The 15,028-nt window shown below is 41.7% G+C and overlaps 1 protein-coding gene across 2 annotated transcripts in view; it reads left to right on the forward strand.

The window, feature by feature from the left end:
• BCAN (brevican) overlaps positions 1 to 15,028 on the forward strand; it is a 141,735-nt gene that overhangs the window by 112,206 nt on the left and 14,501 nt on the right. For both annotated transcript variants that reach the window (XM_085637650.1, XM_085637649.1), the window contains 3 exons: positions 5,963 to 6,121; positions 7,745 to 7,827; positions 10,434 to 10,578. In XM_085637650.1, the coding sequence (XP_085493776.1) occupies positions 5,963 to 6,121; positions 7,745 to 7,827; positions 10,434 to 10,578 (387 nt within the window). The remainder of the gene's footprint in view (positions 1 to 5,962; positions 6,122 to 7,744; positions 7,828 to 10,433; positions 10,579 to 15,028) is intronic.

Below are 15,028 nucleotides of genomic sequence, written 5' to 3' on the forward strand. Positions count from 1 at the left end.
CTTGATTTAATTTAGATTTACCCCAAAGCACTATTAATGAGATCAAGATCTATGCCGGGGTTAGGAAAATGGGATTCAACCAAACAAACAAATTCACACTTCCTATGACCTGACTTCTGCACCAAGAGCAGGAGCCCAACATTGCTTGTGAGATTCTATGGATCCATCCAGATGTGACGTAGCCTAAACAGCCTATCAGAAGCTTTGTACCTATATGGACCCAATGTGGTTTAAGGCCTGTGATGCACTGGCAAGCTCTTAGTCCACCTGCCTCATTTAGAGATGGACTGATCGTAAGGTTTCCATCATCGGAGCCCCAGTTGGCTCAGTCGACGGAAATTTTCCTCCATTGGCCTAGCAGAACAGTGGCCATTAAAGGAAGGTATTACACTGCCTGCCCTAGTTAGGGGTGTATGGTTCATTGTCCTTGTCAATCACTGCAAGACAAAACCTGGCAGTAGAGGACAGAAAAAACAATAATGGCTGCACGCCCTTGGAGAAGAGGTATCTTTAGTTTTTTTGTTTTTTTGTTTTTCAAAAGTAAACTCCCACTTTGGGAGTTTGGGTTTGAAGAAACAAAAAATGTTTAAGTTTGGTGTCTGACCTTCTAAACTGACTGCACATGTCCATCAAACATTTTTGACCTATAAGGGAACCGCAGTCACAGCGGTTCCCTTTACGATATAGAGATAACTCCTCAGCCGACAATCATCTCTAAATTCAGCAGAGGTTAGGTCCTCCACCAGCTTGATGGACAGAGTTCTGTCCGTCAAATTTAAAATCCGGCCTTAAGTGGTTTGGTCCAAAGGGTCCAATACAATTGTAGACGCGCACAGTCACTGCCCGCAACTCTTTCGTCAATATCACTTTTAATTTATGATGTTCCAAGAAATGTTGTTTAAGAGATGCAATGTATTCTGTAACTAGATCTGCCAGGGGGCACATTTTGCCATCCATCATAACGTGAAAACATGTTTCAACTGCTGCAGAGAGGGTTTGTTCTTCAAAAGTGTGGCCTCATGCTGCGGAAGGGTCTCTTATGATCTAAAGAATGTTTTTCTTGTGGAGGAAGCTGAGGCTTTTCTAATGAGTCGATTATTCTAAAGTTGCAAAAGTAGAGTTTGTTCTTAGGGGCCAAAGGAAGCACTTTTTTTCCAGCTGAAGATTTAAAGATTTAAGCAGTCAGTCAGTTAAAATATTCCCAGTTTTTCCTGTTATAGTATGCTTAGAATATAAGTGGAACACATGGAGCTTGCTTAGTGTCAGGATAAAATTTTTACTATTGGTCAATCATGAACTTCTCTGAACTATTGGTGGTTATGCAAAATAATAATTTCAATCCTTTAGAAAAAATATCTCTTTGAGGAAATTGTAGACTTATGATCTTTGAATGGCGCATAAAGCATATAAAAAAGTCAGTTTATTTTGCCAAAACACATACTCAGGTGTCAATGAATGCAGAATTGCGGGTGAAACACTTCTATTATTTTTATCACAGACTTCCTTGTTTGAGCGGCGGATTGCATGAAATCAAAGCTGTATTTTTGGGCCTCAGAATGTTTTTTTATTGGTTTTCGATGTCCTATAAAAATAAAACAGTTCCTTATTTGCCCAATCCATATATTTCATAAGGGATTCAATAATCCATTGTGTAGTCCTTGACTACAACCCACAAATGTACTTGTCTAGAGGTCGTGCTAATCTCACACAGCTGATCGTCAGTCAGAGTAGTCGGAGTGTTCCGCTGCCGGGTCGGAGGTCGGAGGACTACGCTGAGCTCCCACTCCCGCTCTGCAGCTGACCGAGGCCCCCGCAGGGGGCCACTAGAGAGGTCAGCATTCTAGTGTCACCTGGGCATCCCACACCCCCCGCCTCCATCAGGGGCAGGGACTCTGGGTCGAGTCCCCCCAGCCAGGTCGCGGCACGCTTGGGGCGTCACTTCCTGGGCGCGAGGACTTGGGGAGGGTATATATTTCTTCCCCCACCATCTTAGCGCCCACTTTGCGTGCCCGACATGCCGTCTCCCACCCTACCACTTTTCCGGCATGGTTTGTGGCAGGCAGCAGGCAGAGAATGTTGTAATGTTTTCTTTATCCTTGCAGGCGGTCTGGAAGCAGAGCGGTACAGAAGGGTACCTCTGTGCGACACCATAGGGGGTGCCAGAGCCAAATCCTAGGATCCTTATGGGAGGTTCCTGGAAAACCGTGTCAGTGCCCCGTTAGTCCTTCGGGCGGTTGTGGGCCTGAACAACCGGGGGATTGCTATGCTACGCTCCGCCTTGAAAGGGGCATGATTAATAAGGGACCAAGTGTCACGTGATCCGGGAAGAGGATCACCAGTAAGGGCAGCACAGGTGGGGTTCGCCCCAATGCTGCCTGGCTCATCAGGCGGGCAGGCAGCCCAGTTGGTTGCCTGCCCTTGGATCGCCCGTAAGATAACCCACCTATTACATAACGGTGTATATAATAAACCTGCAGCAACTTTATCCAAACAAAAAATGTGTGGTGTGTTTATTTATTTGCATGTATGTTATGTCGGAGGGGTTGGAAAGGATGCCAATGGCGATACTATGACCATCGCAGTGCAGTGCGGTTTCTCCCACCAGCTCCATTGCTGCCGCCGCCGATTGCGGTCCGTGTTGGGCCCCGGCCTAGGTCCTGTTTGCTCGGTCCTCTACCTCGGACCTTCGGTGGGTGCTGCACCGGCCAGGAGGGGTCCTGGTGAGGCTCAGTGGAGGAGCCAGGTGGTGAATGTCAGGAGCGGAGGACGACCACCATCCAACCACCACCGGAGACAGCACACACGCTGACTAAATTGAAAAAGCTTTCTTCTACAAATATGTTGTTTCTTTTTCTAAACTGAGAATATTTTAGTTATTTCATTTCAACTAATGTCTCCATGCCCAGCTTCTATTATTAATGAACCCACCGGCGCCATATGCGGCCATTAGGAATCCACTCTGGGTACAGGTCACAGACCATGCCCTGATCCCAGCTATGCTTCCCCTAGAATCCATATTGCATTCCTTTGGCATTGTCCAGCATCCTTTGGGTGCATGGAATGGCCCTGAGCCATGCTCTGTACCCAACCAATATGTTCATGGCACCCTATTCGTGTGGTCTTCAGACCCGAGCAGCAGAATCTAGGTGCCTGGCATGGACTCAGACCATGACCAGTGCCCAGTTATTGCCTTCAAGAACCCATTGATTAAGATGTTTGGCCATGGTCAGGGGCAATGGTAAAAGGCATTTTCTCCTACCATGCCCTGCACCCAGCTGTTGGCATCAGGTTCTGGGTAAAGGGCATGGCAGTTTGTCACACTCTTCATTCAATTATTGTGGCCACAAAAACAGTTGCCAATAACCTTTGGCCTTTGCAGCATGCGGTGGAAGCAGAAGATGTCTTTAGTTGTGCATGTGCCCATCCCTTGATCCCCAGAACCCCATGTGTGTGACCTTAGTTCATGCAAAGTGGAATTTGGATGCAGGGCGTGGCATATGAACATGGCCTGCACCCAAATATCATTGACTCACCTCAATTACGTGGAATTGTGTGAAATGTATTCAAATTCACTTGCCAATACCTCCTATGAATATTGAATATGAGGATATAACTTGAGTTAAAAAGTCAGGAGACTGGTTTGAGAATGAAATGTTTCCCACTGGTCATTTTCTGCTCGAACCAGTCCGCCACAGACAAAAACTATGCAAAGTTTTGTCAGCAAAATTCCCTGCAATTTTGTGAAATTTGCACATTTCACATCTGTAACAAAGGTTTGCACATGCCTAACCAGTACCTGTTTCACGTGCACAATTGATTATGGGCTTAAGACATGGACATTTACAAAATACCTACAGACAGCACCCATGCCTCAGAAGCCCTGCACATGTGGTTGAAAGTGGATTTTGAGAATGGCATTCAGTCATGCCCTGCACCCAGCAAATATGCCTCATTATCGCGAAACCCTTGTGTGCAACTTTCAACCATGCACATAAGGCCCTGGGTACAGGGTCTGACCTTCCGCCATTCCCTCTTCCCAACCCTTTTCCGACAGAGCCCGCTGCGCTCAGCCTTCACCCGTGCATTTCGGGTCCTGGGCATAGGCTGTGGCCTTTGGCCTCGCCTTTAGCCCAATGCACATAACCCTGAAACCCTCTTGCGCAGTCATGTGGCACAGACTTTGGACATTTGTAGTGAATTCTGGGAGTGGGACATGATTGAAGCCACACACTACTTCCACACTGCCACTGCGTAGAATCTTTGGTTATGCACAGAATTCTCTGGGTGCAAGGCGTACCTTGAGTCACTTCCAGAGCCAAATAACCCCCGCCTGTAGTGTTCATTGTGACTCTGAGGCATTCTGTTTCTTTAATTCATAGGCCTCAAAATTAGGTCCATAAATTACATTTACTCTATTTACTATTACTCAGATCAGGTGCTCAAGAAGTTCTTACAAGAGTAGGGCCATTCCCCTGAATAGTTTCCATAAGTGTTCCCGTCCCTTTGCTCATATTTCCAGGTTCACAATAATTTTCTATTATTGTGTCAGCACCAGCTTGTGGGAATGGGTGACTGTCAATTCAACATGCCTTCCTGACTTATTAGTCTTTAAGTGCCACCAGACTCAATTGAAAATATTTGAATTCAATTGTAAGAGCAGAAATTGTCATGTTGGTCCCCCCCAACTCTTCACCAGGGTTGGGTTGAGTCCCTTTCCAACCCGAACTTTCTTGCTCTGCACAATACACGGTCCACTGTCTCTCCTTTTCCTCTAGTAATGCCAGCCACAACACATCTTCCTGTTGCCCCCAGTGAATCAGAATGTTGAGTCTTTCCGCCTCTTATGAAGTCCAATTTTCTGCTGTGGCTGATGGGAGACAAATCATATGAGCGTATCATATTTTAATATTTTCTTTTCCATTAAAGACCCTTGGACATTTGGACAATTGGGGGATCACATATTTCGGACTGTACTTAAAACAAAACCTTAATGTCCAGCTGTCACATCTTTGAAACGCATAAATATCTCAAACAAAATACTGAACATATTTATAATTAACCAAAACGTGAACCTACTTTAATTAAATTACTGTTTTCATCCCACATGTGGTATAAGTCCATCCAACAGTTTTTCCATTCATTTACCAAGTATCTCCCCCTTGAGAAGTCTGGATTACATTTGAAACAAATTGAATTAAGGGGGTAAAAGTGCCTGCCAAATCTTGATTGATTGGATGAGTGGCTCTAAGCAATTAGTCACCACAAAAATTGCACTTCCTATGTAAATTGCGACTTAACGATAACTGCATTGCCATAGTCCCACTATGGCCAACTTTGTAATATTATGTACAGTTGACGACTGTACATTTCTTACATGATTTCTTATATGAAGCTTAGGAAAGGGTCATATATATCTATATGGCTGTCATTCATGTCTGTTGCAGGCATTGGTTCATTTGTGAGTTTTTATTTGGGCTCAAAAGCTAATGTATCTATATGTAACATATGTCCATTGAATTCATTGACTCAGTACAATGCAAGTATTAACCCCTTCCGCGACTAGATTTCCAGTGCACAAATATGGCATCAAAACATATTCTATTTTGTCGATTGCCGCAATCGTATAGCACTGATGTACCCACAAAGGTTCTCACTGTGACTTGGATAATGTATTTTAAAGAGGCCATCTACTGTAGAACAGTCCTCTTTCGTTAGTCCTGGATCCCCAACAATGACCAACAATAAGCATTCTAGAATGTTCGTTTGTTGACGACGTCTGCTTGAGTTTTGAGGTACATCGTGACATCGTTCACCGGATGGCTCCTTTAATCGGTTAATACGACAGTCTTCAATTTATTAAAATATAAATGCCAACTTTTTGACTTTCATTATTTCCTTGATGTACCTCAATCACTTCACTTTCAAAATGTCTGCCTTTGTGCTGATTGCGCCCCTTTTGTAGGTCGGGAAGAGTGCGTCCAAGGCTGGGATAAATTCCAGGGCTACTGCTACCGACACTTCCTGACTCGAAGAAGCTGGGAGGACGCTGAGACCAACTGCCGGGATGCTGGCGGTCACCTGGCGAGCATCAACACACCTGAGGAGCAGAACTTCATCAACAGTAAGGACCAGAGTGCAGAGCTGGAATGTATCTTCACATCCTTCTCATGGGGGGATAGCCCTGATTCTGGACCTTCCTGTCCTGGTAAAGTGATTTCAAAGGCGTACTTAGGGGCAGGCTGCTTGCAGGACAGGCTAAGACGTCCAACACCCTCAGGCTACGCATTAGCACCAGAGAATTTGCATTTCAGTCTGCCCCAGAAGGAGCAGTGACTTCCCTACTAAATTGATCCCATAGGCTGCATTTATGTGTCAGTGGGGCCCATCAGATGCATGAGAAGCAAGTCTAGTTCATTGTATCTTTTATCCAGCCTCATATCAACATAGCTCAGAACTGGACTGCTCCATCAGTTTCATTGTATGTATCGAAGGTATAGATTGAATGATGTTGGATGCTATTGGATTAGAGTAATTGTGAGCACCTTCAGTTTAACGTCGTCTTACTAGCAAGTTTCGCTAACGCTGAGTTACGGCAGCACCCACTTTAGTTTTCCACCTTACCATAGATACGGCTAGTCAAGTGAAATTATCTCAGAACATTGCATGGGCCAGATTACCAATGGTGCAAACAACCACATGCATTGTTTATACACTTTGAAAAGAGGGAAACTGTGTACTCTTGGGAAGTTATTCCCCATTTCAAGGTGTCAAATTTGGAATCAAGCTCAGTTTATGCCGCTATTAATTTGCACAGCTGGCGGTACAGGTTTTAAAAAATAGGTGGCTCTCGGATATGCTTTACTTGTGAGCACGTTGTGCATGTGTATCTGCCTCCATTTGCAAAGGCATGCCACTGGGAAGACATGAGGGAAGGGTTGGTTTTGTTCAAGTTAAGCCAATAAATAGGGTTCAGAAAGGGCAAAAGCCTGTGGCGCATGTGTGTCAAGATAGAATTCCCAATGTTGTTCATCTGCAAGATTCCTCCACCTAACTGGAGCATATTGAAACTTTGTGAGTTATAAACCTCTTCATTTTAGGGGTATTAATAAAAACGCTGCTCACATATGGTCATAAAACAGACCACAACAGAAACTCCCAATAAGATTCCTAACTAGATCAAACCTGAACCTTCTAAGTGGTTCCTGGTGGCATATACCGTAGCCTCACTAACAAAGAAACCAATGTAGCAGAAATACAGTTTGCGACAACTTTTGCGTAGTTGCGATAACTTTCTTGTAGTTGCGCAAATTATGCGTATTTACATGAAATACAAAACCAGCATTTGCTGTTATATTTTAGTATGAATTGCGTTCTCACGTCCATTTTGGACTACAGGACGCATTATGTGCTAAAAGATAGTGAACAAACAACCTATAACGCTACAAACAGCGCCTACTTGCATTCTGGTTGTTTGAGCAGACGCGGCGCACTTGTGTTAAATTCTTGATATAAACGGCATATAATTACATGATGTGGCAGAACAGAATAATCTCTGGAATTTCGAGTTATGCCTGCGTAACCCAAATTGCTCATGGGTCTATTTTTGATATGTAGTGTTTGTTCAAAACCCAGTGGCCTAAAGCTCTGGAATCCTTATAGATGTATTTCACTCTTCACGGTTTACTGTTTACAAGACTATTTCTGCATAATTGTTGGCACTAATGCCAAGTTTTTTTATCCATAGACAAATACAAGGAATATCAGTGGATTGGTTTGAATGACAGGACCATAGAAGGAGATTTTCAGTGGTCGGATGGAAGCCCCTTGGTAACTGTTATCTATGAATTTTGTTCTTGAATGCAGTATTTTTTTTTTTGTTTAAATTTTTTATTGAGTTTTCCCCAACCATCACAGCATTAAATCAACGTTACATACAATAGCCTCTTGCAAGAGAACTAGGTAGCATAGGACTTTTCAGGAGAAACTAGTTCCTCAACATTTTCTCCCCTAACACCCCCACCCCACCCCCCTCTCTACCTTGAATGCAGTATTATGATGCGTTTTCAAAATTTGTTGAGTCTCAGGCAAATTCTTGCAATATTCATTATAAAACAATAACTTTATCTCATTAACAGTACTTCAGTATTTCCAAGAATCATCTCAGAGATCAAACAAAGACATGAATGGTAATTTACAGCAGTAGATAAAATATTAGGACATCACCTTCTGTATGATGATAATATCTTAATACAACATATTTTGCTTGGATTAAAATAATACACTGAGACATTGCAAACTTCAAGGCTATGTTGGGGAGCCAGTGCTGAACAGGAAGATAAGGAGCTATGAGTTGTGCTTTTCAATAGGGACTTTAGCACTTTATTTTGTAGCTGCTTACCCTATAAAAGGTAGCGTGTGGTGTGGTCAAAACTCAGAGTAGCACCAAGCCAAGGATGGTATTGGAAAGCTCTTTGATCTAAGTACGACTCCAATTTTGTATCATAATTTATTTGAGAATATTTTTCTACTTACGCTTGTCAGCACTGCATAGGTTTCCCAGCACTTGCCCTTTACATAAAAGCCCCCCGTTGTTATCAAATTAATATCATCATTGGAATTGGATTAGAGACATATGCACAGTTCCTAAAATCACCCTTTAAGATGCCAAGAAACACTTAATTTAAAGATTGTAAATTGATTAAAAAAATGTCCAGGATTTTAAAAAGATTGCATATCTTCTTTTTCTCCTAATGTCATATTACGACACTTCGAAAATGGTCACAAATGCCTTAGTTATATTTCTCGTCAAACATCCTTTGGGAAAAACATCAATATTTCACTCTACAGGGGAGGATTGACAGGCTTTTCATGGGTCAAAACCAATGTAATGCATTAATTATTTTAATGTACAGACACATTTACATGTAAGAGTAGTTATTTATTAGATTCGTTATGCAAAATAAATATAAAAAACCAAAGCAATCTGTCAATATACCTCAGTGTAAACTGATGATACCAGATTTAAAGGCTTTCAAGGCCTTTACATTTTGTTAGTCTGGATTTTCTATAAATATTTAGGGTGACATTGGATCAAGCATTAAAAGCAGCATCTCTGAACAGATCTTCACCTCATTCCATTTAGGTAGAGCAGCATCAATTAAAAAACATTCTTAAGGAAAAAGCAAATACAGATGCAAATATCTGTAGTTTATAAGCCACCAGTTCTAAATTTAATAGCAGAAAACATATTTATGAGGGGTCAAAGGTTTCAGTGCCTGTGGCATCATTATGATTTACATATTGACAGCAAGTTTTCATAGAGTGGGTTTCATCATCGACAATATGAGTGTACTGAAGGATATCCAGAATTTTCATTGCCCGGTCTTTTAAAATAATGAAATCGGAGACCAATCAGTATATCATAGAATTTTAAGCCATATGGCTTTTATAAAAGATTTTTGTGCAAATGTTCTTAATTTTATGTTTCCATTTATTTAAGCATGTGGAAAACTGCAAGAAGATGGCAGAACATTACTGATGATGAGAAAATGTGATGGCCAAGTCATCAGTTCTTATCCTCTATTGCTATTACTTTAGGGTTCTCTGAGCAGCATCCTGTTGTTCTTAACTTGTATGCAATTAACATATGGAAATGTGTCATAACATGGCTCAGAAGGAATATACAAAAAACAGACAGCTTAGATAAAGGAAATGTGCTTTTAGCCTAAGTCCCTTAAAAAACGATCTTAAATTCATTAAAAACTAATAATGCTAACATTTGTTAATGCTGCTCTGTCACATTCATTGATTTTTTATTTTACCCCAAAGTAAGTGTTGTTTTATTTAACCCTAAAACAATGAATATTTGAGCCGGGAACTCTAATCATATGTTCTTCGAACCTAATTTTTACACAGAAGTTATGACCCGTGTTTTAATTAGAATGACTTAGCGCACCAGATTCTTTTAAACAAAAGTATAATCTAGGCAGCATATTACAAGACCATGCATGCTCGATAAATTAATGTACTATATTGTGTGTGAGAATGATTTGATTTGAACATTTATTATATTTCTACACCAATTAATACGTTGATAATTTTTTTTTTACTTGTTTGTTTTGTGTATGTTATGTAAATTGCATAATGACCAACTTCGGGAATACATTGAATTTATGTAATTATGGTGTTCAAATAAATTTGTGTTTGATGTTCAAAGCTTTGGATTAGTTTTCAAAGTGGGCACACACAAGTTTATATTTAAGGTGATCGGGAAATTGATGTGTCATAGAGCTTCCCAAAGCCTTCACAGTGTTGGTCAGTGCTCAACAAAACTGGAACATAATCTTTATTAATAAATAAATGAGAAAGTGTGGTTCTTTTTGAGTTTGTTTTACAATCTTTCAAATATTATTACCTCTCTCTGGCTTTGGTAGCTTTATGAGAACTGGCATCAGGGTCAACCAGACAGCTACTTCCTGTCCGGAGAAGACTGTGCGGTGATTGTGTGGCATGATGGCGGCCAATGGAGTGATGTGCCTTGCAACTACCACCTGTCATACACCTGCAAGATGGGCCTTGGTAAGTATGGGGCTCATGTGATTTTGCCAGGAGTATCTCGTTGGGCGTGCTTGCTGTAATTAATACATTTTGACACCAACCACTCTTTGAACACACTCTCGCCCCCCACATTTTTTATTACAATGTACTCCAATGGTGCAACACACACATTACTTCAGGCAATCAAATTAGATACTCCACTGGATCATGCTCATTGTGAACCATCACACCCGATCCATGGTATTGTGATCCGCACTTCTTTAATAGGTCACCTGTGCCATAAAAGGAAATGTACCTATCTTACCCCCTTTGGAGAAAGGGACAATTGGCAGGTGCCTCTGACCCCTCCCAACAAGTTAAGTTGTTTTACTCTGGGAGGCTGGGAGAGTTAGGAGTGAGAAACTCCTGACAGCTCTTCAGCTCTCAGAAAACAGAAAGTTCCCAGTTCTCTTGTTTGTTAACATGACTAGTCAAAAAGAAGTTCTAAATAAAATATGGAGATCAAGCACAAATTCGTTAGAATTACTATTCAAATATTTAGTTAGCTTTCCAGGGTCCTAAGCCATGCACACGCATGTTCAATACAGTGTGGTTTGGCTTGTATGTAACGTGTTTTGCAAGGAAGCTCTGCCACACAGGACAATATTGCCTACATGGGAGGGGGTAACTACATCTCTGGTGTTTCATGAAGATTGGTTACTATATTCATTACTAAGACCCTCATTACACATGGCCAAGAGCGATATCCCTGTATGGATACCGCTCTTGGACACTCTAACTGATGTTGTCTTCAGGCCTGGAATGACCAGGTATGGAGATACAGGAACAGACAACTCTTCTCAAACCTACTCTTCTCTTCCCGAACCTTCTGCCACTGACCACCTGCACCATGTGCCTTCATAGAGTGCCCGCACCCTTTTATCACCTGCTCAAAGGAGGAAGTCATTTGGTGCGGAATTTTGCCCATTATTTCCCACAGAAGGGGGAAAACATGCAGGTTTGGATCCAATATTCCCAGATCCTCCTATTAGTCCTCATTCTAAGGAAAATAACAAGTAATCTCCAGATTTAGGTGCAAGAACACTGGCTCGAATCAACGATTCACCCCCCACCCCAAGTCTGTGAAACCCATAATGAGGCCCTCTGTGCGGGTTTTCCTAGATTTGTTATGTCCTCTGGATTTCCTATAGGAAGACTGATATAACTCTTGATGAGACAATCTAGGCTAGGATTTTTAACCAGTTTGGTGCGCGCGTCGGCCAACGGCCGTCGCGAGCACTGTCTGGCTAGTGCGGCGCACGTCAGTTGGCCGACGCGGTTATTATGCTTTAATTCCCAAGTCAGTCAGCATGACGCATTTCGGCTGCGTTACCACAGCCTTGATCACATATATATATGGGATTTCCTGGGAGATTTTTTGTTCCCTACAAGATATTTTGACACAATCTGTTCCCTCACTTGTGACCCCAAATTTGTCTGCTCCCCATTAGGAAATTCAATACCAATGACCACTCTTCTAAACAGTATGGTGACATTGTGACAATAACTTCATATAAGTAAACAGCAACATCCAAGGCAAACATTAGGACCATAAGGACATCAAGGCCTGATCCTTATCCACTTAACAAACACTCATTTACAATAGACCACCTGCCAAATTTACTAAGATCTTTTTGCAGCCCCGGGTGCCAATTTGCACACTTACTGGTTTGCAAATGATGATACAAATGCATAAGCGTACCTATTATTATGCAACATCAATTTTCAAATGAATATTCATTTGGTAAGCTACAAGGAATGAACCACTTTGAATGGTTGTGAATGTAGAGATGGCAACCTGCAAGCCACAGCAGATCTTTGATTTTGAATTTCAGTTTTGGGAGCATAAAGGGGGAAGTATGAAGTGGTCTCCAGGCAAACCCCCTCTCGCACCCCTCCCCCCGCCACCTCCCCTGAGGCTGCCCAACACAATTACCAGAAGAGAGGCAGTTCCCATGGGACAGCTTCACCTTTGCAAATGAGCTATCATATCTTGTGAAGTATACTACATTTTTCAATTTTTCAATGGAACCGCTGATACAAATCGTGATAAACTAAATTTAGGAGAGGATTTCCCTCTCACATCCTTTCCTAATATCAATTTGTAATGATTCACAAAACCCTATTGTGAGTTGGAAAGACTTTTCCAACTCCCCAAATGACTTTTGTACATGGGCAAATCTCATTCTGATAATCACAGTATGTACAACAATAAAAAGGTCCCATACATTAATCCCTTGACTCCTTTGATCGTAATACGACTATATTTTAGCGGCATCAACAAGTGTCTGCAGTTTGGGCCTGATTTAGATTTTGGTGGATGGAGTGTGTGCCGTTGTCATGACCGAGTGCTTTGCATCCATCAAGGTGAGGGTACTCTGCCTGCCAAATTTAAAAATGTCCGCCAGACCTGCAGACATCTTTTGGATTTCCAGGAACCGTCATCACGGCAGTTCCTATATATGCGTTGAAAGTTTAAAGGATGGCTCCATCAACATGACAGCGCCATAGTCAAACTTCCAACATGTTTTTTATTTTCAAGATAGAAAATCCCAAAGCTTTTGGAAATAAACAAAGCAATGAATCCCTCACCATGGGAGTTTTGCAGCTGTACCTGCCCCCTGATGGTGGCAGATGGTGAGAACTTGCTCCTTGTTCAAGCACTCTAAATAGGGAGGGCAGACAAATGGCAAAACCTCCAAAGGCCCTTACTTTTTCGGGCCGTGGGAGGGGTATGCTGGTGGCGGACACAGAATAGTCTCCACTGTTGACATACTGAAGATCCTCCCATCTCTAAATCTGGTGGTGGACCTTCGGTGTGGCAGAGAGAGTACTTCTTCGACATTGTAACAGCACAATGGAGTAACCTTTTTGCCAATCTCTAACTTGGGCCCTTTGTTTTGTTGATTATATGTTAACAGCAAATAAATATTTTATTTAAAAAAAAGAAGTGGCAGAAGTACACTAGAAATTAAAATAATTTTGCTTATCTGAATCAGCCTCCTGCACAACCCCATGCAGTCTGTCACATTGATTTCTTATTAAATGGCCTTGTAAGGACAGACAAAGCTAAAACCACTGATGGGCACAGAACACTGATTAAGCCTGCATGCCTTTGAAATGATACTCTGGTAAAATTACTATTCTTACTGAAGTCCTAGAATACTCAGCGAAAAATGCTTAAGATATATTCCTGAAAAGAGCAGGAAGGAGATTCCACGGATCTCTCACTGTGTTGCTTGCCTTCATCTGTGAATTTCTCCATCTTGACAGCCTTCCTCCGTTGTCTCATCTCTGCATCTCTCTCTCTCTCTCTCTCTCTCTCTCTACCTTTCAATCCCCTTCACAATGCGGACTTTTGTTCGTACAGCACCAAAAACCAGATGTATCATAATTGGGGCTCCTAGATTTCCATTTTTACTGATTGTTGTAGATAAATACAGACAGAAGCTATTTATTTTTGTGTCTGTATTTATTTTTAAATACAGAAAAATGCGGAACATAGGTCTCCTTTGGATGATTTTTTCTACTGTCAATCATGAGTGTCTGGTCAGTAGGTGTACAGATTGAGAGGTGGGTTTGATGAAAACAGACCATAGATTTCCTAATTAAGCTTAAATAAGTGCCGATCCACAGTTATTGATGCTATTCTACAACGTAAGTGTTTTCAGATAACGCTATTGCACTGTATACTGCTAAAACCTTTTGGACATTCACATGCGAGTAAACATTTATCAGTTAAATAAATGTGGAAAATACCCATTGCAGCTACATTTATACAGAAAACACAAAACAAAAATGGATAAATACAGAAAAAAATGAGCAAAAAATAAATAAGGATAAATGCCAATGGAAATGTAAAAAAAAAGAAATACCATACAATCGGGAGCGCTAATCATAATTACTGGGCATTTTTCCCCTAATGGGTTTAACTTGCTGAAATTGAACTGAGGAAAACTGTGGGGCGTGCGATATTTCTCGCACCAATTAATTACCCCATGTAGAAGGTATGGTCAGTGGTTAATTTGTAAAAAGAAATTTGTGTTGGGGCTCTCGTCAGGAGGCAGCTTGCACCAGCCCATTTCTCCTGTTAACACCGCCTAAACCAGAACCAACTACTAGCCATCTAAGTGGGGAGAGGATGTGGCGTAATGGCCAGAGCTGCCGACTTTGGAGATGGGGAACCATGTTGGAATCTCGGCATTGGCTCAACATCCTGTGATTCTGGGCAAATCACTTAATCTACCCGTGCTTGACATAAATGAAAGTGTCCTTAACTAGTGTACATGAAAAGAGCAGGTGTTGATTATTAAGTGCAGCTGTTGAGCACTGGAAACCACCGGCTCAAATTAAGCACTGGGTATGGTACCAGAATATCATAACCATATTATCATCTGATAGAAATATTGTGTCATAAATATCCTTCTACAGC

This window comes from Triturus cristatus, chromosome 12, assembly GCF_964204655.1.
Source record: "Triturus cristatus chromosome 12, aTriCri1.1, whole genome shotgun sequence".
NCBI classification, from domain to species: Eukaryota; Metazoa; Chordata; class Amphibia; order Caudata; family Salamandridae; genus Triturus; species Triturus cristatus.